The sequence below is a fragment of the Carettochelys insculpta genome, chromosome 1, assembly GCF_033958435.1.
Source record: "Carettochelys insculpta isolate YL-2023 chromosome 1, ASM3395843v1, whole genome shotgun sequence".
NCBI classification, from domain to species: Eukaryota; Metazoa; Chordata; order Testudines; family Carettochelyidae; genus Carettochelys; species Carettochelys insculpta.
Window position 1 is genome coordinate 357,339,017 of NC_134137.1, and position 27,781 is coordinate 357,366,797.

The 27,781-nt window shown below is 43.4% G+C and overlaps 1 protein-coding gene across 8 annotated transcripts in view; it reads right to left on the reverse strand.

Annotated features, from left to right (window-relative positions):
* MAGI2 (membrane associated guanylate kinase, WW and PDZ domain containing 2) overlaps nucleotides 1-27,781 on the reverse strand; it is a 1,201,350-nt gene that overhangs the window by 511,529 nt on the left and 662,040 nt on the right. For all 8 annotated transcript variants that reach the window (XM_075017288.1, XM_075017279.1, XM_075017302.1 and 5 more), the window contains exon 3: nucleotides 7,183-7,302. In XM_075017288.1, the coding sequence (XP_074873389.1) occupies nucleotides 7,183-7,302 (120 nt within the window). The remainder of the gene's footprint in view (nucleotides 1-7,182; nucleotides 7,303-27,781) is intronic.

Sequence of the window (27,781 nt, forward strand, 5' to 3'; positions counted from 1 at the left end):
GTAGAAGAAACTTGTAACAGTCACCTTTTATGCCTGAGTAGTACAAGCAAAAAACCAGAAATTATGTTTACTAAACTGTAGTTCCTCCCCTTTGTCTTGCCCTAGTAAACATTGATCAGGAAAACCAAAACAAGGGCATAATTTGATGCTTTTATGCTCATTAAAGTAAGAAGCAGAGAAGTGTCCCTTATAGTCTTCATTGCATCCATTGAGACAGCCCTGATGCTTTTTAAAACAACAGCAATTCCTAGCTCTTCATGTTTAAAGTACTGCAGTATTGACAAACAAATGGCTGGTTCTGCTCTTCTTTCCACTTATGTAAAACAATAGCAATGCCACTGAAGCCAACAGAAGTACACTGGTGTAAAACTAGTGAGAGAGCTCAATCAGAGAACAGCCCCCTGGCTACATTTATGAACTGCTCCTTCCTCCTTACAGTAGGTATCCATGCTTATAAACTGCTAGGTCTGAAAAGTGACCACTAAACTTCTACTTTAGGGGCCCCTTTCTGCCTGGAGCTTGCTCTCCATTATGGTTTGTCTCATTTCATTTCTTCCCTGCTTTTAAAAACATGTCACCTGTCATCAAAAGATGATTTTAGAATAATTGTTATTATTGCTATATTAAAAGCTCTCTCCATGCTCTTTCTACACACTGATTTCCCTGTTAAAATTGGGCCCTTTCTTAAGCTGCTTTGTATTTAAGAGGATGGCATTGTATTACATTGTATTTATATCTTCTGCACAACTTTCCAAGTACTCTGTCAGGAGGCAGAATAGTCCACTATTTAAAAATTGAGTAAGGGGCTCAAGAGCTTGGTAATTATTAATATAATAACAATAATCATTATAATAATAAGTAAACTAATACTTATGTGGAATAATCCATCGTTCTGATATAAATAAATGCTAATATTAAAGCTCTACAGATACTTAAAGGAATGAAGATGTGGTCTGACTGATGCCTCTGCAGAACATGAATCGCAACTGAAATGGAAGAGGCAGCATGACTACCTCATCCTCCCACTTTCCGTCTCCTAGGGCTGTATATTAACAACCTTGCTTCCACAGTGCGTACAGAAGAAAAGATGGCAGCCACCAGCTTGGACAATTATTTATAAAACAACTGAAAGCTATATTTTCCTCAAATACAGGGAAAAAGTAATGGCAAAAGGGTTTCATCAAACGCTACGGGCACAAAGCACAGCTTGAAGGATATACACAGTCATCTTATTACAAGTATGTTCATTAATTCAAGAGTTCTGGGTTAAAAGGGAAATTTTAATATTTATTCCACTGCCACACATTACCCAAATAGCAGAATCTACTGCCTTCAGTGGGGTCTGGCTTTTAATCTACATGTAGGCAGTGTTGGGAATGGTCCTGCAACTTCAGCTAGTCTCTGAATTTTTGACTATATAGAAGAAGTTTGCACAATTTAAAAAGCCCACAAAATGACCAAGCATGGATTTCTGTGGCAATAACAGCAGAATGAAATCTGAGACTTTCTGTACATGGTGGCAGGTAAGACAAACTTTTTGAACTGCTCTCATGCAGAAGTTTTCTCACATTGGTATGCAAATTTTTAAAAAAAGAGAAAGAATGGCATTTCATATAATACAACACTGTGCATTGATCTTGTAAAGCCAGGGTTGTGAGTTCAATCCTTAAGGGGGCCTTTCAAGGGTCTGAGGCAGGTTAGATTTAAAATGAAGAGGGATCTTCCCTTCTACTAAATTGACTCCTAATAGGATCAGAAAGCGCTGGAGAACTCTTACCCAGTGAGGCAGATTGGCGACACCTTTGGCACAGTCCATCTTGCACAATTAGTTATTGTTAGAACAGAATGATGTATTATTGTTTATATCACAGGAGTGACTGAAGGTTCCATCTGAGGATACATTGCGCTACTGTGCATTGGTGTTAGCCCAGGAAATGACTAGACATGGTCCCTGCCAAAAATATCTTGCAATATGAAAGTGCCATTATTTTCTTACCAGAGGGGCCAACAGCATTGCTGGGCCCCTGGGCAAGGTGGGGATAGGGTGGCTCTGTGCTCCCAGAAAGAGAATAGCCTCAGATGGAAAGGGTAAGCACTGACGGGTCTGCGTCAGAGCCACTCCTCCTCACCCCACCCCAGCCAACTCTCAGAGCTGCTAAGGAACTTAAAGGGACTAAGGCTCTACGCCTTGGGAAGCTTTTGAATCACCAGTCCCTTTAATCCCTCCCTCCCCGCTTGCCATTGGGCCTATTTCTGATTCTCAGGGGTTTTGAAGTATACTCCCATGCGTATCAGAAACACTGTATATTTTTGACTCATTCACTACTGAGGCTTTGCCTGATATTTCTACCACTTTGGTGACAACAGCAAATGACTGAAGAGTTCCATACTTCTGCAGTAACTCCATGTTTAAAACTGCACACTTTTCCATTTTTCCCAGATCTAAGAAAAACATGTTTTTTATCTTGTTTTAGTTTTTCTTTTCTTTTGCCAAGTGGTGTGACTATTTTTGCTCACTTTTCTTCATGCTCTTCTGAGGTCCTGCTGAAAAGACTTTACCATCACTATATGCGTGGATTCTTTTAAACCTGTGAAACATTTGAACTGCTGCTGAACACATTGTGACAAAACACAGGAGTTCATTCTTCATGGCTGTAAGTGTGGCAGAAAAAAGAAATGGCTAGTTCTTGAGCCTGCTGAAATCAATGACATAACTCCCATTGACATCAATGAGAAAAACAGTGGCCCCAAGTGCATGATAATGTTTCCAGGAAATTCCACAGAGCGCCATCTGTATATTTGGAAGTGTTTCACTTCTTTCTTTTCCTGCAATACATTAGCAAATGTATGTCAAGGTCTCTTTACATTTAAAACATCTTTATTGAAGATAAAGGGCCAAATCCAGAAGGCCTTACTTTTGTTTTTCTTAGACAAAACGCCTATTGACTTTACTGAAAAAGGACTTCACAACATGTTCAGCAGCAATTCATACATTTCATGGGTTTAAAAGAATCCATAAATATAGTGATGGCCAGGTCTTTTCAGAAGGAGCTCAGAAGAGCATTATAGCAAGCTCTGCAAGCTCAAGTCTTTTGATACGCCTGCTGAGATTCTCATAAGGGGCAACATTTAGATCCAGGGAAACTGGAAACTGCCACACCAGTGGGGAACAGAACTGCATGACGTGAAGATTGCAGCCTCACAAAATAATTAACTATGAAATATAACCTAAACTGTAGAACTACCAGGCTCTGAGCCATAGTAGAAAGACTGACAGTTGCAACTATTCAGAGCTCCATCTCTAAGCTGACAGAGGAACTGAGTGATGACTGGCGTGTCTTGTCTTAATATATCTGGCTGGGGAGCATGAGGACTGAAAACACACATGATGCCTTATGGGTACTGTTGGGCCAGAAAGACTCCATTCTCAGCCTGGGGTTGGAGGGGAGGGAGGAGGGCACAGGCAATCTTCCCTGTAATTTTTCCTGGGCATGCATGGAATGAATTTTGTTGTGTGCAACAATATGGAGGGGATGTGTGACAGAGGGATTCAGAGTGTGGGAGGGGGCTCAGGACTGAGGCAGGTGGTTGGGGTGTGGGGGAAGCCAGGGCTCCAGTTCAGGGTGTGGGATTTGGTGTGGGGCTCAGTGTGAGGAGTTCAGGGTATGGCAAGGGCTCAGGGTTGCAGCAGTGGATTGGGGTGTGGAGGGGTGAGGACTCTGGCAGGTGGTAAGAGCCCTGGGTTGAGAATGGGGATGAAGAATTTGGGGAGCAGACTTCAAGGAGGCTGGAGCAGAGAGAGAGCTGCAGCAGGGCTTGGGTGGGGAGAGAGGTGTCATCTTAAGTACCTGCATGACCTCAGATAGGCTGCGGCTGTGAAGCTTGGCAGAAATTTAGGTCACAAGGTACATGCAAATCATAAGTTGAATGTACATGTGGATAAGCACTCAAAGATAATTAAGTCCAAGCAGACTATGAAGAGCTTCAAAAGGATCTCACAGAACTGGGTGACTGGGAAACGTAATGGCAGGTAAAAATTAATATTGGTAAATGAAAAGTAAAGCACATTGGAAAACATAATTGCAATAATACATACAAAATGAGCGAGTCTAAATTAGCTGTTATTACTGAGGAAAGAGCTCTTGGAGTCATTGTGAATATTTCTCTGAAAACAATAAATCAGTGTGTAGTGGCAGTCAAAATGTGAATGGGAAATTGGGAATCTTTTAAAAAGAGATATATATTAAGTCAGAAAACATCAACTTGCCTCTGTGTAAATCTATGGTATATCCAGATCTTGAATGCTCTGTGCAGATGAAATCACTTAATCTGAACAAAAGAAAACGGCAATAAAATGATTGGGGGATGAAATGGCTACCATATATGGATGAAATGGCTGCCATCTATGAGGAAAGACTAATAAAACCGGGACTTTTCAGCTTGGACAAGAGATGACTAAGGAGGGATATGACAGAGGTCTATAAAATCATGACGAATGTGGAGAAAGAAGATAATAAAGTGCTATTTACTACTTTCATGACACAAGAACTAGGGGTCACCAAACAAAATTAATAGGAGATGGACTGAAAAATAAAGAAGTATTTTTTCACACAACCCACAGTCAGCCTATGGAACTTCTTGTCAGAGAATGTTGTGAAGGCCAAGACTATAACAACATTCAAAAAGGAGCTAGATAAGTTCATGGAAGAAAGGGCCCTCCATGTTACTAGCCAGGATGGGCAGGAATGTTGTTCCCAGCCACTGTTTGCCAAAAGCCAGCAATGGGCAACAGGGAGTGGATCACTTGATGATTACCTGTTCTGTTCATTTCCTCTGGTACACCTAACATTTGCCACTCTCACAAGACATAATACTGTGCTCGTTGAACCTAGGGTCCGATGCAGTCTGATCATTCTTATGCTCTTAAAGGAGAAGGCAACATTGTCCATGTGTAGGCCAGGCATACTTTCCTGCACGTTACCTGCTTAGTTTCCATGACACATGTCAGAAGCTATGTCTATAGTAGAGAATTTTGTTGACAAAACTGTCATTTGATTGACAAAACCCATGGAGCATCCACATTCCCAAGGCGTTCTGTTGACAGCGTTCTCCCGCTCCCCCATTAGGCAGAATGCCTTTGCTGATAGATTCTGTCAACAGAAAGCTGGTCTGGACAATCTGGGCCAGGGGCCCTCTGTCGACAGAGAGGACTTCTCAGACACAAGGTAGCTCTGTCTGCTGTGCTTTTTGTTGGCCATTTTGTCAAGAGAGCAGCCTGGCAGTCTGACCTCTGTCGACAAAGTGGAGTGCTTTTTCAATCTGCCTGGCAACCTGGTCACGATCTGTTGACAGAAATTTTGTCGGAAGACTTCTTACAACAGAAACTTCTTTCGAGAGATCACTCTAACGTAGACATAGTCATAATGTGAAACATGCAGCAGGGACAGGATTTGTACAGAGCTAATTCTCACATGTGTATTTGGTTTGTCTTTGGCAAACAGCAAGATTATCAAAACCAACCAAGGAAAGATGAATTGGGCATTATGCTGCCTTGGCTTTGAACCCTTATCCAGCTATATTTTCAGTAGATTGGTACATTCATACAATGCTTCCCAATCAACACATTCAGAACATTTCATCTTTCTGTCCACTCGGCTTCTGGTAGGCAGTATTAAAAGGCATTTCTCTGTATCCCTCAAGGAAAGCAACAACCTTATGATTTAATTTGAACTAGCAGGTCAACTTCAACAATGTTGCTACAAACTAATAAAATTAAGTCAAGCAGTGACAGACCTGTGCTAAACTTACATAACTTTAAAATAACCTTCACAACCTAAATTAACACAGAGACCTGAAGGGCTGGCTCAACACTTCATGAAGGTCTGATGAAGGAAACATTGCAGTATTGCTTTACCTTTGTGTTACTGTTTATGTGTGTTTCTCTCAATGTCACAGAGTGAAAAAAGGAATAAGATGAATTTTTTTAATTTGTCTTCTTTTAATGGGAACTCTTCTTCGCTATAATTTGTATTGACCTAGCCCATTATGTAAATTTATTTACTTTTCAGTGGGTACTTTGTGCTGATTAGGTGAGAAAAGATTAATTAACTTTACACAAATTATAATAGAGCTAATGATTTCCTTTGGTGTAAACAACTCTTTATTTATCTTGAGATGTTTTTCCTGACTGTGACAAAGTCAGGATAAAAATCATCATCGCTGTTCTTATCACGTGGTACAAATATTGGACCATACTCTACAACTGGATCTGCCCACACAAAGCTCCTTGCAGGAGTTGCCCTATTTTCAGTAAGAAAGATGGCATGTTTTTAATGTTATATTCACTTTTTGAAGAGGGCTTAAATACTTTTGTTTAAAACATACATTTTGTTTAGTGCATGTTTTGTTTTCTTGACTGTTTGACATGTGCAACTGACCAATTCATGAGAGTTTAACTTTCAGGATGGTTATGTTTTGGAAGAGATTTGAAATCAGATGAATCAACCATGCTCCTCAGGGAACATTGCTCTACATTAAGCAGCTATCTCTTCTCCTCTTAAACAGACATGCTAACACAGCAAGCACTGAGAACCCCTATCTATTTGACAGATACATAAATTAATGAATTCTTTTAAGTAATTCTTTTACAAAGCCCAAGAGTCATGATATGACTAAGCCTTCCTGCATCACTTAAAAAGTGCTGTCTTGAGCGCCAATGAACACTTATATTGAAAGGACCATCCATGTTGTATAAGCAGAGGAGAAGTGTTTAGCCCTACAACTGTTATCTCATAGAAGACTTTGCTTTTTACTGTAAATGTACTAAATAAATATCTATGTGTTTGAACTTCATCTATGTTACTGCAGGTACTTGGCATAAGGAACTAATGTTTCTTTCATTCTACCTCAATTAACTATTCTGTTGGACAGCACAACAACTTATATGAACACTTAATGTTGCTCACTGCATCTCTCTTAGCTTGACTGATGTATTAAATTACAATGCACCCATCTGCATTTTAGCTTCTTCATATGAAAGTATGTTCCTAATTGCCTTCTGAGTCCTCCTAAGTTTTAGGTAACTGTAGCAATGGCAAATTCGTCAGGGGATGTCCTAATGCAATTCTGTTAAACTGGAAAAATGTAAAGAAAATATAGAATTAGAAATAAAATGGCGCATACCTTCATATGTTCCACTTTCTAAAAGAGCACCACTTTTCTCCAGTTCCATAAAATCTTCAACAGTGATGAAAATGTAGTCCACACCAGGGACCTCCCCCTCCTTATGTGGCCTTGTGGTGCCTAAGAATAAGAGAAAAACACATCCAAATGATTTTTTTTATTGAGCACATATAAACTGCAATTTGATAGCTGATGCTACGAATCCTTCAGTAATAGTTGCACCTTGCTAGCTCCTGTTGTTTCGGTTGAGAAAATTATAGTCTGATCAATTAAATGTTTGTACTGTACAATGAATCTTCCTTTCCAATATAATTTCCAAAATTGTGTACTCCCGACTGTGGAATTTTTCATGTAAATATAAAAGTTACTGGAGGTGTGCTAGAGCCCTTTGGAATTCTGGGACAGACATTCTTAGGTCTCAGCTTTGCCTCTACTACATACAATTTTATTGTTACAGCATATCACGTCAGGATTATGATCTGTATGAGGAGTTTTATGGATAAATATTTAAATATATATTTTACTGTGGCTCCATGGTGGTGACTCCACAAGCTAACATCTTAAGGCATTTTTCAAGTCTGTCTTTGATTCCCCTTCAACTGCAACTTTGAAACAAAAAAACTCTCTTTTTTGAATTAATATGTTGTGTGTGTGAGTTCTTGTTAGGTGGCAATTTTTGAGTTGTTCAAAGTGGATCACCCAAGGTGTTCAGAGATCTGATTCTTTTAAAACAACTGATATCTTTTTTAAAAAAAAACAAAACTCCAATTATTAGAGGGGGAGTGCAACAAGGGGAATCCTAATTTGAAAAATACTGAGATGCAAGGTATACCTAAATACAATGGCTGGGCAATTAAAAGTTATTCACTGTGGAAAAATGTGACCCTTGGGAGCCCTTCACAGTCTTCAGAAATGCTAGATTTTGTGATAAATCATGAAAACCATGGAAACACTACAAAAGAATTTCAGATCATGCAACTCCTGAAATTCACATACAAAAGATTAATAAGTGGAGCCCTGGATGGATATAAACATAGTATCTATATCCGCATGTGCAAAAATGATCCATTAATACTGACATCCTCAGATGCAGACACCCATGGATATAAAGTGGTTATCAGCAAATTTGCAGGGTCTACAGAAAAAAAAAGTGTATAACGTGCAATGGTATCTGCAAAAATAAGCCACAGATATCTGACACCTCATTCGTAAATGCGGATACCCTCAGATATTAAGCTAATATCTGCAGATTTATAGGGCTCTATCAATAAGCACTCAGGAGTCAGGTTTGTCAGGAGAAAAAATGCAGCACTTTCTATTAACCACACAAAACGGGGAGCACCCAGTTATGCAGTGCTCATGGATCTGATATCATTCTGGGTTTGTGAGGCTCTGGAGACATCCAGGTATAGTAGGGATGCTCAGAGACTTAATATAGGGATAGTAATAAGGAGTAAGGACCTTACTTGAATAAGAAAAAAATGGTGCATTGAGGTTGTGCTGTATTTAGCCACAGCAATGGGAAGCACATAATTCGACATGCAGGAAGTTTTAATTCATTGGCAAAGAAGATAATTATCAGCTGAAGTATTAGAAAACACATACTTAAGTTTATAAGAGATTACCTATTTATAACCTTCAAACCTATATAAAAATGCTAGCTTTTCCAAATAATTCTAAAGCTAAGCAATTTGGTGTTAACTTAGGGGGAAAACCCCCCACCATTTAAAACTCAGGAAATCAGAGTAGAAATTCTGGAAGCACTTCCTAGAGAACTAACAGGCTTAATTTCCCCAGTTGTCCCTATCCTGATTACCATCTGTGATCAACATTTCCTGTTTAAGTTTCACTGTAAGATCACAAATGTCTATTATCTTGCAGAAAAATCTATGTAGTGGCTTATAAACTGTGAACCAACCCCCTAAATTGGATGCTAAAGACTGCGAAAGACTGAACTCTGCACCAGCCTCATTATAAGGACCAAAGACCCATTATACTTCTCATATATATTCCATGTAAGACACTGTTCTCATCTGAGTCAACTACTGACTACATATTCTAACTGTACTTTATCTACATTTACCAGATCACTCGCAGTATGCCTACACAGCAGTGGTATTCTGAAATCAGCTAGTCTCGAAGAGCTATTTCGGAATAGCTTATTTTGAAACAACACTGCTACACACAAAATGCATTTAAAAATAGTACTTAGCTATTTCAAAATACAGCATCTACACACAATAGAACTTATTTCGAAATAGAGCCACCTTTATGGCTTACTTTGAAACAGCTCTATTCCCTGTCTACCCAACCCTTTTCTCAAAATAGCTATGTCAAAATAGGCGCTATTCCTCATGCAGTGAAGTTTACCTATTTCAAAATCAGCCAACTGCTATGTCATAATTATTTTAAAATAGTGATTGCGGTTTGTAGACACTAGGAAAGTTACTTCAAAATAATTTTGCTGTGTAAACACACCCTTAGAATGAAAGCTCTAGACACAGATCAACTTGTGAACATTTAGGCTATTATCTGCCCTCCACTACACCTTCTGCATACAGCAGGGCTGACAGCTTCATTGAGCTGGGCAAGGCAAGGGTACTGCTCTATGCCCCTGGAAGGGGTGGGGCCTTGGGTAGAAGGGGCCTGGCCGGGGCTAGCCAGCCCTCACCACCACCTGGACCATGGCACCCACCCGTCCCCAATGCTGCATCACCCTCAATGCAGCACCACCTGGACCATGGCACCCACTCACCCCACAATGCTGTCCAGGGCACTCAGGGCTCCAGCCACCACCACTGCTGCAGTGGTGGCTGGGAGTTCTGTGCCCTATTTGTATCATCAGGCTCTGGGGCAACTTCCTCATTTACCCCTAACCTTACCCATTGACGGGCCTGTGCACATGTGTGAGGTCTTCTGTACCAGATACATTTATTATATTATACTTATTATATAATCATACAACAAGAAGACATTCTGCTGTAATTCAGATGTCCAACAGAGAGTGCTTAAAAATTATGCTTTATTAGTTCCTTAGTTATAGTTGCCTCTAAATTTCCTCTTTTGGGGGAAACAGCACAATACAATGTCGCGAATGTCATCACTATCTTATGTTGTACTCCCTGCAGAGGTTTGGGGTTATGATCACAGACACATTAATCACCTAGAACCCATTGTACTAGAGGCTTAATAGACTGCCAACTCTTCAGTAGTCCCCACTTTCTCTCTGAGTAACTACTCAAGTAATTCCCTAGCATCATACTTAGAGACCTTTCATGGCAAAGGCATTGTCTTTTAGTTGAGACATAAAACCAGAAAATTGTAGTCATTAAAAACTCATGGCATTTTTCCCAAAAGTGAAGGAATGAACATGAGGTCCAGGCCAAATTCCAACCGCAGTATTACATTCCGCTTATTTAACTTCCCCTTCAAGTTTTCTCTGTGTGTCTTAAATTGTTAAAGCACTGCAGTGTTTTATTTTGGAAGGAGCTGCAGTTCATGTTAGATAAGTGATCTCAATGTACAGTGTACAATCTTTATCTCAGCTTCTAAAATATTCTGTGATTGCACCTTTCAAACAATGTTACCTTGAACTGGAAATCCTAATCTGCAAATGGCCAAGTTACAGTCCCTTAAGACTTGGCTAGTCAACACAAGCAATGGAAAATCCTGCCGCATTACACATCAATCCTGGGTCAAAATAGAGCTGAAGTATGCAAGCCCTTTACCTTTTGGAAACACTAAAGAAAGAGAGTGAGAAGAAGCACTTATTATCTTTTGTCATTCAGTAGTGGGTCTCAAGATTTGAGCAAGTTACAGGAACATCTTTTTCATCTCTGCAACAACAGGATAATCTCCTTATGGGGAAGCAAACCATAAGAGGATATGCCTGCTATTGTTTGTAATGTTTAGTTTATTGCTAATGTAGAAAGAAAATCACAAGAAGGCCAGCTGCCTTGTTGTTAGCATGGTAATGTAGGGAAAATGTAATCTGCCAATCCCATAACAAAAGACCCAGGTAGCGTTAAGGACCTCAAGTGGAACATACATGATGATATTTATGAGAACTGCAACCTGGGGACCCATAGCCACACTCCCACCCCTTTGTCCCTGATAAATGAGAGAGGAGCAAAGGGCTGCTTGAGTGATTGATTATTCAATACAACTGTATGCAGCTGTAGAGGCATTGCAATCATTTCCATCTAGCTATGGCATTCTTAGAAACTAAAGTCTCAGTCCTGTGGAGCACTGTATGTCTTCTACTCTTGTCAAGTTCACTGGGTGAGTGCACTGAACATCTCACAAGATAGGACTTTTAAGAATGGCCTCAGATGCCTGCAGTATTTCAGAAATTTTGGAAATCAGACATCTTCTCTCACCAGTTTCACACAGGTATAATCCTGTGGATTTCAGTGCAGTCACTTCTGATTGCCACTGATGAAAGAGGAAAATCCAGCCAGGTCAAAACTGTGTGTATGAATTCAAGGACAGAATTCAACCTTAAAACTTTCAGTCCAAACTAGCCTTTGGAAACGCTCACTTTACTCTTCAGCCCTTTCTTCCCATCTACAGTACTGGACTGGGCTCCACAATTCTGAAATGTATGGTTTGGTAATTTAGTTATTCAGAACATTTCATTTCAAATGTAGTTTAGTTTTGCTGTTCAACATTTACTCCAGTTTCTTACAGCTATTTTGCAGCTTGATTTGCAGAATACACTTAAAAGTAAAAGGACTTCATGCGATCCCATGTTCTTTGTCCTATTAATCAAATCAAAATGATTAGTAGAGCAAGTGAGGTATAAAAAAGTCCAAAGCAATTAAACAGGCAATGTTACCCTACTTGTAGGCTGTGTCAACACTAGCCAAAAGCTTCAAAATGGCCATGCAAATGGCCATTTTGAAGTTTACTAATGAAGCGCTGAAATACATATTCAGCACCTCATTAGTATGCAGGCGGTCGTGGCACTTCAAAACTGATGTGGCTCACTGCCACGTGGCTCGTCCAGACGGGGCTCCTTTTCGAAAGGATCCTGGCAACTTTGATGTCCCCTTATTCCTATCTGCTCATAGGAATAAGGGGACTTCGAAGTAGCCATGGTCCTTTCGAAAAGGAGCCCCATCAGGATGAGCCACGCAGTGGTGAGCTGCATCAATTTCGAAGTGGTGCGGCCGCCCGCATGCGAACAAGGCGCTGAATATGTATTTCAGCACTTCATTAGTAAACTTTTTTGGCTAGTGTAGTTGTAGCCGTAGAGTTCTAAAATGAGACTCAAGAGATATAAAGTGAGGAGAGATCAATTATTGTTCACATCCTTGTTATTTTCCTACTTTTAATACTGCTCATGACATAACAACCCTGGAGGTGTGATACAAAAAGAAGGTACCAGAGTCTATGTCAGGAGTGCACTACTTGCAGTATAGCTGGTTAGAGAGACATCAAATGGGATTGACAGTTATCTATGTACAGTACCAATGTCCCATACTCTCAGCAGGGCCAATAGACTCCACAGGCCCTGGGGTAAGGTGGGATGGGAGCCTGGCTCTGTGCTCCCAGAGTGCTTCCAAGGGTGGAATGGGAGGGGCGTAGGGCCATCAGCCCTTAGTGCTGACCTGACTGTGGCACTGTCCCCCTACAACCATGCAGAGCAGTACAGCAGTGCTGCTGCAGCACTTCAAAGGGGTCCAGAGCTTTGACCACCACCACTGCTACTTTGTCCCTACGCCTCCACGCCACCCTCGGTCAGCAGGCCCGTGTGCTCGAAAGGAATCTTTAAAGCATCTAGAGTCCAGCTGCCTGGGAGATGTCCTCTTCTGCCTTATCAAAATATTTACTATAATATCAGATGAGGTGGTTTTGATATCAGTCTGAAATTTCCAAGTTTCATGGTGGAATATTTTCAGAAGAAAGCATTTACCTTTTGGATCTTGCTTCTTCTGGGCTATGTCTACACTTACTAAAAACTTCAAAATGGCCATGCTAATGGCCAAATCGAAGAATACTAATGAGTGCTGAAATGCATATTCAGCACCTAATTAGCATGCTGCCAGCCATGGCACTTGGAAAGTACCACAGTTTGCTCTCCTGTGGCTTGTCTACACAGGGGTCCATTTCGAAAGGACCCCGCCAACATCAAAATCCTCTTATTCCTATCAGCTGGATGTTGGATGTTTCGGAAAGGACCCCCATGTAGACGAGCCGCAGGCGAGTAAACGGCAGCACTTTTGAAGTGCTGTAGCCAGCAGCATGCTAATGAGGTGCTGAATATGCATTTCAGTACCTCATTAGTATTCTTCGATTTGGCCATTAGCATGGCCATTTTGAAATTTTTAGTAAGTGTACACATGGACCTGGTGGAACTATGAGGATAAGTTTGACTCCTAGGGCAGGGTGCAAGATACACATTCAGCCAGCTGAGGCTATGTCCATATTTGGGTCTTTAATGAGGCAGCTGGGAAGTGAGACCACAGTTTGGTTTGTTGATTTTGAATTACTTGTAGGATATCCAGACACCATGAAAGCAAGAAATCCTTAAAATAAATAAGAAATGGAATACGCCAATATAATGCAATAAATTATTTTTAAAAATGACATAAAAACACACCTGTAAATCAAAAGTATAATTGGTCACAAGAAGTACTAGTCCTATGTCTGCCACTGATGGCTATAGTTCTCTCTTATACTTGTCCAGAGGGCTGTTTAGATACAAGGTAATATGAGTCAACCCAAATGGATACTGCCTATGTTAGAAAAGCTAAACAGCCAATTTTCAAATGAAAGGGTCTGAGCAAAACACTCAAATCCTGTTTTTGCTCTATTAGGCCATTTATGTGCCTTTGTGCCTGATTTCAAATGCAGTTATCTCAACAATTTTCTTCACATTCTAGAGGAGCTGTTTTGACATAATCTAAGTTTGACATTGCCACTCCCAATGCCTGAAAAACTGCCATCATAACATCCTCTATTACTGGTGCTACTGCTCGCTTATGTGCTGTATGAAAGAGTCAAACTGCAGATTTATGTAAGTGTCAAGTCAGGAAAATTAATGTTAGTTTGAAAAAGCGGAACCACTGTTGCAGAAGAATAAATACTACAAGTTGTTCTACACTCAATATAGTAGACGTATTTTTCAAGAACACTTCATCCTTGCATGGTAAATAACCCATGTCTCACTGTCTTTGGCAGCATAACAGGGAGAGTATCACATCTGTACTCTGTATGCAATGCATATGAATGGAGATAAATGCTTGAGTCCCTGCATGCTCCACTACTTAGCCACACACTTCACTTTTTTTTTCTGTGCAGCTGCATTGTCAATACTCTGGGTCTCTACGTATATTCTAGATGTGTATTATGTGAATAGTGTTTACAATTTCTCCACCCCAAATCTCCATTGCTATTATTTGCTGTGTTTCAGATGTGCTGCCCAGAAACAAAGCAGTGGGATAGTCTACATGTGTGGCAAGGTACTGAACTGGGTGCACAAAGAAATATTAGATTAATATGTACATGAAAAATATTTTATAGAAACTAGGATCTTAAAATACATTTTTATTTGTTCACAATAGAATAAGACTGATTAAACTATTAAAAGGAAAGGCTTCCAAATATATAATGCCCTTTTGTTAACAATGCACAGAAAGAGTCAATTTGTTCTGTAATTCTTCATTGCACAACAGCTTGCTATTGAAAGCAGTATGCCAAGCTGTCATATTTTAAGATAGCTGGAGGGTTCCATCCCTCAGAAACAGACTGCTAGTCTTTAATAAACTTCAGTTAAGCCCTTGATCTGACCTTGTGTATACATTTTGCCTTAGAAAATTTCAACGATGTTTAATTACCTCTTTTGTGTCTTTGACAAATTACTCAGGGACAATATTACTGTAAGGAACAGAACTGTACAGGAAATTATACCTATCTCATCAAATTACTAAATACGGTAAAGCAAAGAAACATCTCATTCATTTTGTTCCGCTGAATTCTGCAGCACAGGAAGAGAACACTAAACTTAATTTTCAATGAGTGGATGTAGATGTATTTCATGGCAAGAATCCCCAAGTATTTCTAAAATTTCTCACAGTAATAGCATAAAACACAAAGCCTTTTGCCAAGGTGAGCGATTGTTTTCCATCTCTGACTCACTGTTAATTTGTTTCCACTACCAACAATTTCTCTGGCATACTTTTTAAGCAAATAATTTGGGTAGCAGCAGGCTCACAACAAAATCCCTGAAGTATTTCTTGGGGTTAATTATTTGAAACTCCATTCATGAGCAGTTGTTTGACACCAATATTCCTGGAGTATGGCTTAGTTTAATTGTTTCAAACCCCACTAACAAGCACAGTCTCAATGCAGTAGAATAATAATAATAAAAATACCCCCACACTTAGCAGTTGCTGAGTTATACCATTAAATTTACTTCATGTATTCCATGGTCACAAAAAGCAGACTGATATGCAGTATTGTTTCTTTTCCTATGACAGGTATTCTTGAGCACTTCCTTCCCTAAACTGTTGTAAAATGATGCTGCCATGTTCTGCCCAAGACCTGATGGGTGATATAATTCATAATAATGAAATATCCAAACCTTTATTCCCTATGTTTTAGGTGAGTTACCAGGGCCCCACCCAGTGTCCACTGTCAATAGGTGCCTTTCCATTCACTTTGGTGGGCTCTGAATTCAACTCATAAAGAAGTGGTACAATAATTTATGAAGCATTTCACGAACAAAATCCTAAAGCATGTGTTATAGTTTTTGCAGAAACACAAAATTATAAGATTGACCAAAATAGTTGAAAGAAGACCTACACATTTTCCAATTATGGTACACATTCACATTCAATGATGTCTCATTATGCCAATTACAAGGTACTCTACATTTCATATGGAAAATAATCTTAAAGATTTCCTGGAGTCAAGACTAGAGCAGGAACACCTTTCTGAAGGAATTGGAAAGCAGACAGAAGTTCAGCAACATAAATTACTTTGTTTTCTTTTCTCTTTCAAGCTACTTTGTTGATATAGCTACACAGGAAAGTTGGATTGTTTTATTTAAATATTTTTTAAAATGTCAAAGAATTCAGAATTTTTTTTGCAAAATAATCCTGCGTTTTTGGTTCTAATAAAGGAACAAAGAACAAACTCTTATTAGTGTATACAATTTCATAATTCAAAAATACTCTGTTTTGTAAATACTATTAGCATTTTATCCATATACTGTTGATATCCTACTAGAAAAACAGAGTTTTAGCAATAATTAAGTCTAGAAAGATTCTTGTGTGCTTAGAATATATTAATGTTTCAAGAATGTAAATACTTGGCTAAAGAGAAAATTCTAGTCTTATCCATTAGAAGAAAATGAAGAATTGGTATCCTTTAATATTAAGATTCAATATCTCTATGGTCAGTGAGAAACAATAAATAGCTTGATTTCTGTCACCTGGAATGAAACTGGATAGAAGGAGAATTTAAAAAGAACAATAGACTGTATGAGTGTCCTCTTACAGCTAGTCTTAAATGATTTGCCTTAAACAATCCTAGCCTTTTCTGCACTCTACAGCCGTGTCTACATGTGCACGCTACTTCGAAGTAGCGGCACTAACTTTGAAATAGCACCCGTCACGGCTACACGCATCAGGCGCTATTTCAAAGTTAACTTCGACGTTAGGCGGCGAGACGTCGAAGTCGCTAACCCCATGAGGGGATGGGAATAGCACCCTACTTTGACGTTCAACGTCGAAGTAGGGAACATGTAGTCGTTGCGTGTCCCGCAACATCGAAATTGCGGAGTCCTCCATGGCGGCCATCAGCTGAGGGGTTGAGAGACGCTCTCTCTCCAGCCCCTGAGGGGATCTATGGTCACCGTGTGCAGCAGCCCTTAGCCCAGGGCTTCTGGCTGCTGCTGCTGCAGCTGGGGGTCCATGCTGCATGCACAGGGTTTGCAACCAGTTGTCGGCTCTGTGGATCTTGTGCTGTTTAGTGCAAGTGTGTCTGGGAGGGGCCCTTTAAGGGAGCGGCTTGCTGTTGAGTCCGTCCTGTGACCCTGTCTGCAGCTGTGCCTGGCACCCTTATTTCGATGTGTGCTACTTTGGCGTGTAGACGTTTCCTCGCAGCGCCTATTTCGATGTGGTGCTGCGCAACGTCGATGTTGAACATCGACGTTGCCAGCCCTGGAGGATGTGTAGACGTTATTCATCGAAATAGCCTATTTTGATGTCTCCACATCGAAATAGGCTACTTCGATATAGGCTTCACGTGTAGACGTAGCTTACAAGTCCTATTTGTTTTTCCTTATATAATGCTAACAGACCTGGGCTGCTGGCCCCAGGGATGGAACCTGTAAGCATAGGAGCTAAAGCCCTGCACTCTACCACATGAGCTAAAGGTCAGCTTGCTCTCAGCTGAGGTTGTAGAGAAGAGACTTTACATGTCCCAGTGCCTCTGGGTACTACATGCTTCCCTGGGCTGAGGGAGCACATCCTGAGCTTCTGAGACACTCCAGTAGTTCTTCCTGGCCAATGCACAAGTTGTAATGCTGACAGACCCAGGTTGCCAGCCTAGGGCTAGAACCTGCAAATGGTGGGCCTATAGCCCTGCACTCTATCACATAAGCTAAGGGCCCCCTGACTCTCAGCTGAGGCTGTAGAGCAGAGACTTCACTCACCCCAGATGAGGTCACAGTGCCTCTGGGTACTACACTTAGCAATGAGAAACTGTAATAACTTTGGCTGCCTACACTAGATGGTTTTGTCGACAAAATCCAGGGAGCATTCAGACTCTCAAGGCATTCTTTCAACAGTAAATCTACAGAATGCAGCACTTTATTGACAATTTTATCCTACTCCTCATGAAACATAATGCTTCTGTTGACAGGAAGCTGGTCTGCACATTCTGAGGAGCACTCTGACAACAGACAGGGCTTGCAGGACACTTGGCAGCCCTATCTGTTACGTTTCCGGCTGGCCATTTTGTCAAGAGAGTGCATGGGCCCTCTGGCTCCTCTCTGTTGACAGAGCAGATCACTCTTGTGATCTGCCTGGCAATTTGGCTGTGATCTGTTGATAGATCGCTGTAATCTAGACACAGTCTCTGGCAGAGCAAAAACACCTTAAATATGTTGTCAGCTGCTGGGTTATTCCACATTGTCGTTATTGGGTGAATGGCTGACTACTGGGGTAGTCTTTTTGTAATTACATTTTTGTATAGTGTCAGGGAATGCCCACAGCAAAGAATATAAACTTTTTATGCAATAAGTGTCTAGATCAATACATCCATTCATTCTGGGCTGCTTAGGGCATACACAAATGTGTACTTACAGTGTTACAACATGGAAACATCTTCAGTCTTTAAAATGCAAGGCAAATTTTTTGCATAAACATTAGTTAAGATTGTGCTAAACAAATTGGATTATTACATCTCAAATGTATGCTACGTTTTAGAGACATGTTTTCTCATTCAAAGTAGGTCCACTACAATCCTATTGAAGCAAAATCTGGTTTTTATTTTTTTCATTTATTTTTGCATATTGGGGTTGGCACAACACAATACTCAGAAATATTAAACAGAGCCAGTCTCTGCTCCTAAAAGCTTATATGATGAAAAACCGATCTAGAGCTAAGCAGTACTGTAAAATCCAGAGGTGGGAATGACAGAGAGCTGGTTGGTTAGTCATGACTTTGTCTGTTTGTTTGCTCAAATTACAAGCTCCTTGTGGAAGTACAGAGTTCTAAAGAGGGACGCTGAAATTGGCACCAATGATGGAACAGAAGGAATATGAGAATCAATATGTAGACAGAACTGTGAAAGGCTTTCTGCCTTTGTCTAAAATGTAAATATACTGGGCCAGAGCTAGAGCTACTCCGATTTATGTCTGCTGAGGATCTGATCCACTGTAGGATGTTCTCTGGGGCCAGGCACTGACAGAAAAAAAATTAGGGTAGTGGTGGATAAATTGCAGTGATGCTGCAGCCAAATGGCTAATGCGATCCTTGCATGCAAAATGGGAGACGCAAGCAGAAAGGTTATTTTAACTCTAACTGGGTCTACACATGCATGAAACATTGAAATAAGTGGCCCACTTTTGAAAGAGCAGGAGGAGCATCTACACATGCAACACCTTCTTTCAAAAGTAAATCGAAGGAAGGGGATGCAGAGGTCAGAATCTGAACTCTGATCCCGTATCAGGAAGATTGTCCCCTTTCAAACAACTAAATCGAAAGAGTACACGTGTAGACGTTCTACATCCCGTTTTTCGAAAGAGGGGTCCGTCATGGCACCGGTCAGTCGGAGTGCGGGGCCGCTCCAGCTGTCAGCAGTAGGGCCCTATGATCCCTGCGTCCGCCCACCTTAAAGCAGCACACACGCAGGAACCCCATGACAGGAAGCTGAGAGCTTGATAGGAACAGCCCCCCGCATGTACTCCAGCCCCACGCTCCCAGCACCAAAACCATGACAAGTAGCCAGCTTCTGAGCAAGCCCCATGGCCCCCCCTCTGAGCCCCTGAAGGGCTCCCAGGGTTCTGGTGGTGGGGGAGAAAAAAAGGGCCCCCTCCTGGATGGAGTGGGAGCTGTGGGACCTCCTGGACCTCTGGAAAGAGGAGGTCTTCCATGAGATGGGGGTGAAGCGGTGCAATGCTGCAGCTTTTGGACACCTAGTTCAGGGCCTCCTCACCAGGGGCCACCCGGAGCATACTACAGAACAGGTACACTCAAAGGTGAAGGAGCTGCAGCAGGGCTATGCTCAGGACAGGGACCGGCTCTGGGACAGCCTCAGCGACCTCTCCCTACTTCCGGGAGCTCCGGGGCATCCTGGGGCCCTGGGACAGCTTCCCACCCCGACAAGCAGCAGCCAGAGGCAGAAGAGCAGCCCGGACCTGGGACCCAGGAGGGCAAGGGCATCACAGAGTGGTTGAGTGAGGAGGGGAACCTCACCATCTATATCCCCTCCCACTCGTCCAGCCAGGCAACTGGCAGCCGGATATCCCCACACATCACCAAGGGACCCTCTGGTACGTACATAGCAGGGCACACACCCGCTCCATTGGGCAGCAGCAATGCACCAGCCAGCTGGCTCCACACAGGACCAGTGGTCCAGGGCCGCACACATGCCAGCCTGCCATAATATGCAGCACCCCGTGGTATCTCACCAGAGATGCCCAGCACCTGTCCCCAGTGGACCGTGCTGCAAGCCGCCCACAGGGCGACAGCCAGTTGGTGCTGGATAGCACCCAGGTATCATGCACCACAGGCTGGGAAGGCCCACCCATGTGAGAGGCCCCCTGATGCCCCACCATCGAATGGGATGCCCAGCCCCATGGGCCTGGAGGGGCCCCATGGCCAGACCTCCCGCTGGCCGTGGCACATTACCGACACTCTGTCCCCCTCTCCATACAGCTGCACCATCTGTGGGCTGGGAGAGCCCAGCACTGTCACTGGTCCCTGAGAGTTCCCTGGCGGACGTTGGAGATGGCCAGGCATCACCCCACATCACGTGCTGTCGGGGCCACACCCGGAGGGCCCACTGCCAGGCTGAGAGAACACAGCCAGCCAGTGCCAGGCTGAGGTGGCTGAGCAGCACCTGCAGATCGTGGAGGCTAAGCTGGTGTGGTGTAGGATGGCATGGGAGAGGCTGGTGTACACCCTGGAGGGCATTGGCCAGATGCTCCAGGAGCACGCGGCCAATGTTGCCTGCCTCCCGAACCCCCAGCACTCCCTCCACCGAGCCTACTCCAACTGCCCCCGCTAAGCTCCCCCCCAGCCTTACCCGCTGATGCGCCCTGCACCCTTCCCTCCCCACCGGTGACCCCGCACTCAGGGAGGCAGGGGATCCAGGGGCCAACGGGGCTCACAGCCCACCACCTCAGCTCCAGAATGACCCCCGCTGCTCCACTCCAGTTTAGGTGCACCCCCCCCCCCAGGTTCAGAGCCCCCTGGCCTCCTCCAGGTTAGATGCTCCCCATCACCTCTCCAGGTTCAGAGCCCCCCGCCCTGCCTCCAGGTTAGATGCCTCCCCACCCCCTCTCCCCGCCTGTACATAGTTCAACATACAGTCCTGTTCTTGATAAATGTTTAATTTCCATACACCTCCGCATGCTGTGCTCCTCAGGAAGGGATGGTGGGTGGTGGATGTGTGGGTGTGGTGCTGGTGGGGGTGGCGGCGGGGATGGTGATGACAGGGACAGCGGGTGGCAGATGCGCATGCGGTGGGGTGGGAGCCTCCCTAATGCAGTGGCCATCCTGGTGGGCCTGGCAGATGGGGACGGTTCCTGGCTGCTCATAGGCAGCATCGGTCACATGGCCCCCTCCAGGAACATAGGCATCCCCCTTTCCCTCCACCACCTGGGGCATGCTGATGACCCCAACCTCCAATCGCATGTGGAGGCACCTCCACCACCCCTTAAGGCACCCGAAGGCCCGCTCCATGACATTGCGGGCATAGCTGAGGCACTGGTTGAATGCCTCCCAGGTGGTGCCGAGGTGTCCCATGTACAGCCACAAGAGCTACGGCTGGAGTGGGTAGGCCACATCTGCCACCATGCAGAGCAGCATGGTGACATCTTCCCCAACCTGGATCTCCCGCTGGGGGATGAATGTGCCAGCCCACATGCACTGATAGAGCTCAGAGTTCTGGAAGACCCGGGCATTGTGAGTGCAGCCAGCCCAGCCCACGAAGATGTCCATGAACCAGCCACTAGCATCCACCACGGCCTGGTGCACCACCGAATGGTAGCCCTTCCTGTTGACATACTGGCTGGCGCTGTGTGGCAGGGAGCAGATGGGGATGTGCGTTCCATCCAAAATGCCAAAGCAGTTCAGGAAGCCCAGGCCCTGGAAGCCCATGATGGTGGTATCTGGATCCCCCAGGAGGATGACCTTGTGCAGCAGCATTGTGTTGATGACTCTGACGACCTGCATGGGAGACAGGGGGACATGTGCTCTAGTGTGGGTGTGGGGGGCCATCTCCCCTGCCATCCCCAGCCTTGTCCAGCCACCTGCCCCCTCTCTCCCACCCCCAGCCCTGTCCTATCACCTGCCCTCTTTCATCCTACACCCTGCCCCCATCCCCGCCACACCCATCCTGCCATCTGCCACCTGCCCCCTCCCATCCTGCCCTCTGCAGCTAGGAGTTCCCCTCGCCCCAGCCCGCCCCCCCACCTGTGGGGGAAGTGTGACCCTGCCCTGCCGTACCTCCATAAGTACGGCCCTGACAGTGGCCTTGCCAACCCCAAACTGTTGTCCCCTGGAGAGGTAGGAGTCTGGAGTGGCCAGTTTCCAGATGGCAATCATGACCCACTTCTCCAGGGTGGGAGAAGGCTGCATGTAGGTGTCCTGGTGCCAGAGTGCACAGGCGAGCAAGTGGCAGATCTCCTGGAAGGTCTGCCTCAACATGGGGAAGTTCCGCAAACACCTTTCATTGTCCCTGTCCAACAGCACCAGGCACTCCCTCTAGTCCGTGCTGCTGGGGTGGGTCCAGAGGTGCGAGGGCACCCGGAGGGGGAACCCGGCAGTGCTCTGGGCGGTGGGGCCCCATCCAGCCACCCAAGTAGATCAGGTGCAGCTGTGGTGACGGTGCAGAACACTGACAGCGGGGTCTCCAAGATGAGGGTGTCCTCCTGTAGGAGCTGCTGTGCCTCCATCTTGGAGCACAAGTGGGCTCTGCCAGGCTGGGGACAGCTGGGCGGCACTCAGCTTGTGTGGAGTGAAGGGAGGGGCTCTTTAAGGGAGCGGCTGGCTGCAGCCCCAGAAGGGCTTGTTGGCCGTGGGACTCCATCTGCTGCATTTTCTTCCTCCCTTCTTTCAAAGGAGAGCTTGGAGTCATGTGGATGCTCCCTTTCAAAACACCACAGCAGCACTTCGAAATGGCAGACTGACCTGTCGATCTGCTAATGGTGTGCGGTTGCTACCTTTCAACAGTTGCTATTTCAACTGCCAAACCGTTGGTTTTCGCTCTTCTGAAAGGGTGCTCACATGTAAACCCAGCTTCTGTGTTTGGCATGTGTTTGGTGCAACTGGTGCTGGAATAGTGTCCAGTTTTGGTGTCCACAATTCAAGAGGGTTGCTGATAAACAGGAGCGTAACAAAGAGGTTAACAGGTGACTTGATTATAATCTATAAATGCCTGCATGGGGACCAAATATTTAATAATGGGTTCTTCAGTCTTACAGAGAAAGGGAACACACAAGTCAGTGTCTGGAAGATGATTCTAGATACAATTCAGATGGGAAATAAGGCACACGTTTTCAAGAGTGAAATTAATTAAGCATTGGAAAAAATTACCCAGAGTTGTAGTGGATTGTCCAGCACTGACAATTTTGAAATCCAGGTGTTTTTGTGCGTGTGTGTGTTGTTTTTGTTTTTGTTTTTCTGAGAGATCTGCTGTATGAAGTATGGGGGTGCAGGTCTATGGTGGCCTGTGTTATACAGGAGGTCAGAACAGAAGATAACAAAGTCCCTTCTGGCCTTGGAATCTGATTTATTATTAGATCAAAGCCATTTTTAAAAGCAAAACCTCTGACAATTAAACAAAGAGTTCACCATGAGCAAGAAACTGACCCTCTTCATGCTATGTTTACTATGCAATGAGTTGTGTCGATTTGTGGAGAAAATGCCCCATAGATTTTTCATAGAATTCAATCTATAGAAGAGTTCATCCTCTATACAGGTTCTGAGTATGAAATGTCTTTTTGAATTATCTTTGCCACGAACACCTTTTAAGATTAACAATGACATTCAGAGATAAAAGCTAATAACAGAGAAGTGTGAATACTCTTTGTCAAATCGAGTATAAAAGATTGCAGACATGATCATAAAATAATAGTAGTAGTAATATGCTATTCACTTTTAGGCACAGATTTCACAGGAATCCACAGCAGCTAAAATGTATTGTATGTAATTCTTGGGAGAATTCATAGTGGAACTCTATGGGCATTCTGGCATTTCAGGAACTAGTCAACAGTCAGGTTATCTAATAATTGCCTGAGAAAATGTACTTTTCAGTATTCATGAAATGAAACAGATGAAAGGAAAAGAAATTATTTGCAAATCTTTCTGAACTCCAAACCATTGCCCGGAAAGGTTCTTTTAAGTGTGAATTTGAAGCTCACTGGAAACAAGGGAGGATGCTGGAATTTACTTCCTGAAATCCATCAATGTCCAAGATCACACTTCCACAAAATTTCCCACTGCAAGTTACTTTTTCAGGCTTATGCTAAAACTAAAACTCCACAACTAGACTCATTAACATTTAAACTTTACTTTCAGGATTTCTTGTGTTTCAAAGGCATTCCTGCATTGCTTCCATGGATTTCCATTCTTTGAGATAGAAGTTTATAGGGGGAGTGACACTGTGGTAAATTCCAATCTCTTTTAGAAGCCTGTATGCTGAATTACACTAAGCACCCTAGCCCATTACTGCTCCCCTGGATATTTAGTCCCAGACCAGGTCAACATAATGAAATATGGCCAGCATGTCTCTGACTGACATAGCTGTGCTAGCCAGCTACAGATACACTGGCAAGAATCCTTTGGCTCATTTAGCCTATGTCATTCAGGGAGGTGGTTTAACTATGCTGGCAAAAGATCTCCTTGTGTTACAATAATCTGCATATTGACTGGGGGCTCTGCCAGTGTGGCTATATCACTACATCAGTATTGGCCCAACCCCCTGCTTCTGCTCTCCTGCCCAAGATCCCATCCACTGCTCCTACTCTTCCTCCTCAGGCCCCACTCTGTCCATTCTGGGAGTTGGAGCTGGGTACAGGAACAGCCTCTCAAGAGCCTGGGCTGCTCTGGGGAACCCTGAACTCTCCTCCCACCCTGGGTAGGGCTGGGGTATACAAGAGCAGCCCCTGTCCCATGCCACCACCCCTGGGGGGGCATCAGGGACTCATGGAGAGGGGTGGCTAAGACTGACCTCAGCTCCCCCTAAGGTTGCCCACCCTTCCAAATCAGAGGCCATTTGTGGCAATTGCATCCAGTCAAGAAAGTTGGCAGCCCTAGGTTGCCCCCATACAAGGAAGAGGCTGGCACTGCCCTTTGCCTCAGGTAGGCATGGAGCAGCAGTGAAGGAAATTCAGGACAGATGCTGTTGTTCCAGAAACGTCCAGTCCAGGCCAGGGACTCAAACTCTTCATCTTCAGTTACCTTCTTCATAGGCAGGCCCTATCCACAACAAACAACCTGTTTTAATATCCGCCAGTAGGTACCGGGGCACTGGCACCTTTAACAATCTGGTACCTACTCTCTGATAAAAGGCTCTGGCCAGCCATAGTTCTCAGATAGCCGGACCTCAACCACGCTTTTTATTCCTAGAGAGGACCCTCCTCCTCTGTTAGATTTTAGCCGCTGAGCTTTTCCTATAAGATATCCAACACCCAGCACAAGTGTAGTAGGGCAGGGCTAAATTACCAGGGTAGACCTTTAAAAGGGCACGCATCCCTGTCACACAGTCCCTTAATTCTTATAGGAGGGAAGGCTCATGACATCCCAGACACAATCTTGGGGCCAGACGTGATGGACTAGGTAGAGACAATTAAAGAAAGAATCTATATTGTATGAAGTATTGCAGGACAGTTCCCAAATAAATTAATAAAACTACATCCCTTGCATCTCGCCCGGCTTCCCAGAAGCCAGGATAATGCTGAGCTCTATACATGTTATGGCTTCCACTATTCTTACCACCCATCCATCTGTCCCAGTGCTAAAGCAGCAATGGGCTGATTTCCCCTGCAATGGGTAGACAAAGCCATTGTACAGCAGATGTAAATATACTGATTCAATAAGTGAATGAAATCTATATTACTTTACAAAAAACAAGTGAATAGCCTCCTATTCACATGTGCTCTCCGACTGCACTTTCTAAAAGATGGAGATGTAATCACAGCATAACAGGATGTGACTCCATTGTCTTATCCAGCAATAAATCTGATCAATATTTCAATCAACCAGCCGTGTATGATCTTCTCACATGGTTTTCATCTCCTGATGAAAATAATATCTCAAGAAATCCAAATCCAACACAGGTCAATGGCAATCTATTGGAAATGCTCTACAGTGCCAGTGAAACAAAAAGCACCATTTACACGGGACTGAAAACTGACGCCCTGACTCACACTGAATTTTATATTCCTTTTAAGAGGAGTTTTTTTGTGGAGTACAATACTATTCAGCTTGAGTAAGCACAGCAGAGTTTGGTGGAGACACTATATATTATTTTACACACTAATTTTTAATTTAATTTTTTTAATTTTTGTACATAACCCAGTTTTAAAAGCAAGAGCTGAAGAGAAGAACACCCAGTATATATTATGGGAGCAGTCATGCGGCGTACAGATTGTTGTACAGTACTGCCTAAACATTGCTTAAGGCTGAAAGTACCTTATAAATTGCTTAGAGAGAATATGTAAGTATATGTTCGACTGATGGTATGCTGCTCCATTTAATATACACTTTTAGGGCAAGGTTGTTGTGATTATTATCCACACTGCACTGAAATAAGGACAGTACTTGAGGCTTAAGTGGACTTGTCTTTATTCTGCAGGAACAAGTGGAAGCCAAGGCCAAATCTGATTAAATTTCATTGGACATCTATGTTAAATACACAGGATAAATAATAATAAACAATGTAATAATAAATACTACTAAAATAATAAATATTGGGATAAATATTGTAGGAATAGGGATAACATTACTGGAATAAATTGCCTAGGGAGGTTGTGGAATCTCCATCTCTGGAGATATTTAAGAACAGGTTAGATAAATGCCTTTCAGGGCTGCTCTAGACAGTACTTGGTCCTGCCATGAGGGCAGGGGGCTGGACTCGATGACCTCTCAAGGTCCTTTCCAGTCCTAGCCTTCTATGATTCTATGAACATGCATAAGGAATAAAAATCAGTACTTATTGAGAAGGAATCTTTCTGATAAAAAGACTCAGACCCTCTCCTCATAGTTTTCCTAGGCTGCAATTACACTAGGGAGTTGCAGCAATGCAGCTTCCTCAATGTAAGCTCTCTAATGTAACTGGTTTAAGCCAAAAGGAGAAACTTGCCTATCAACTCAACTACTCCAGACCCACAAGCAGCAACAGCTATGTGGAGGGAGAGCTTCTTGTCCACACTGGAACCTAAGACCAGTGTTAAGTAAGGGTATGTCTACACAGCAGCCTTATTTTAAACTAAGCTATTGTGGAAGAGCTAGTCTGGAATAGCTTACTTTGAAATAATGCTACACGCAAAAATGAATTTTGAAATACCACTTAGCTGTGTCTACACTATGAGATAAAATCGATTTCTTAATACTGGGTTTTATCCATTTGATTTTGAGCACCTTCACCTTCTCAGATGCTCCCCACAATATCGACTTATGCTGCTACACACAAGTAGCTTAAATTGAGTGTTGCTGCAGTGTGTTGTGGTAACACAGGAGCATGGACCCCATAGCTCTCCTCCTAGCTGTGTGGATGCTGTCTTTTGAAAAAGCAGATCAGTCTTTTGGTCTGCTTTTGTGTGTGTGGATGCACTCTTTCAAAAGAAGCTCTTTTGGAGGAGATCTTCTGGAAGAGCTTCTTTCGAAAGATCTCTGTAAGTGCAGATGTTGCCAGAATG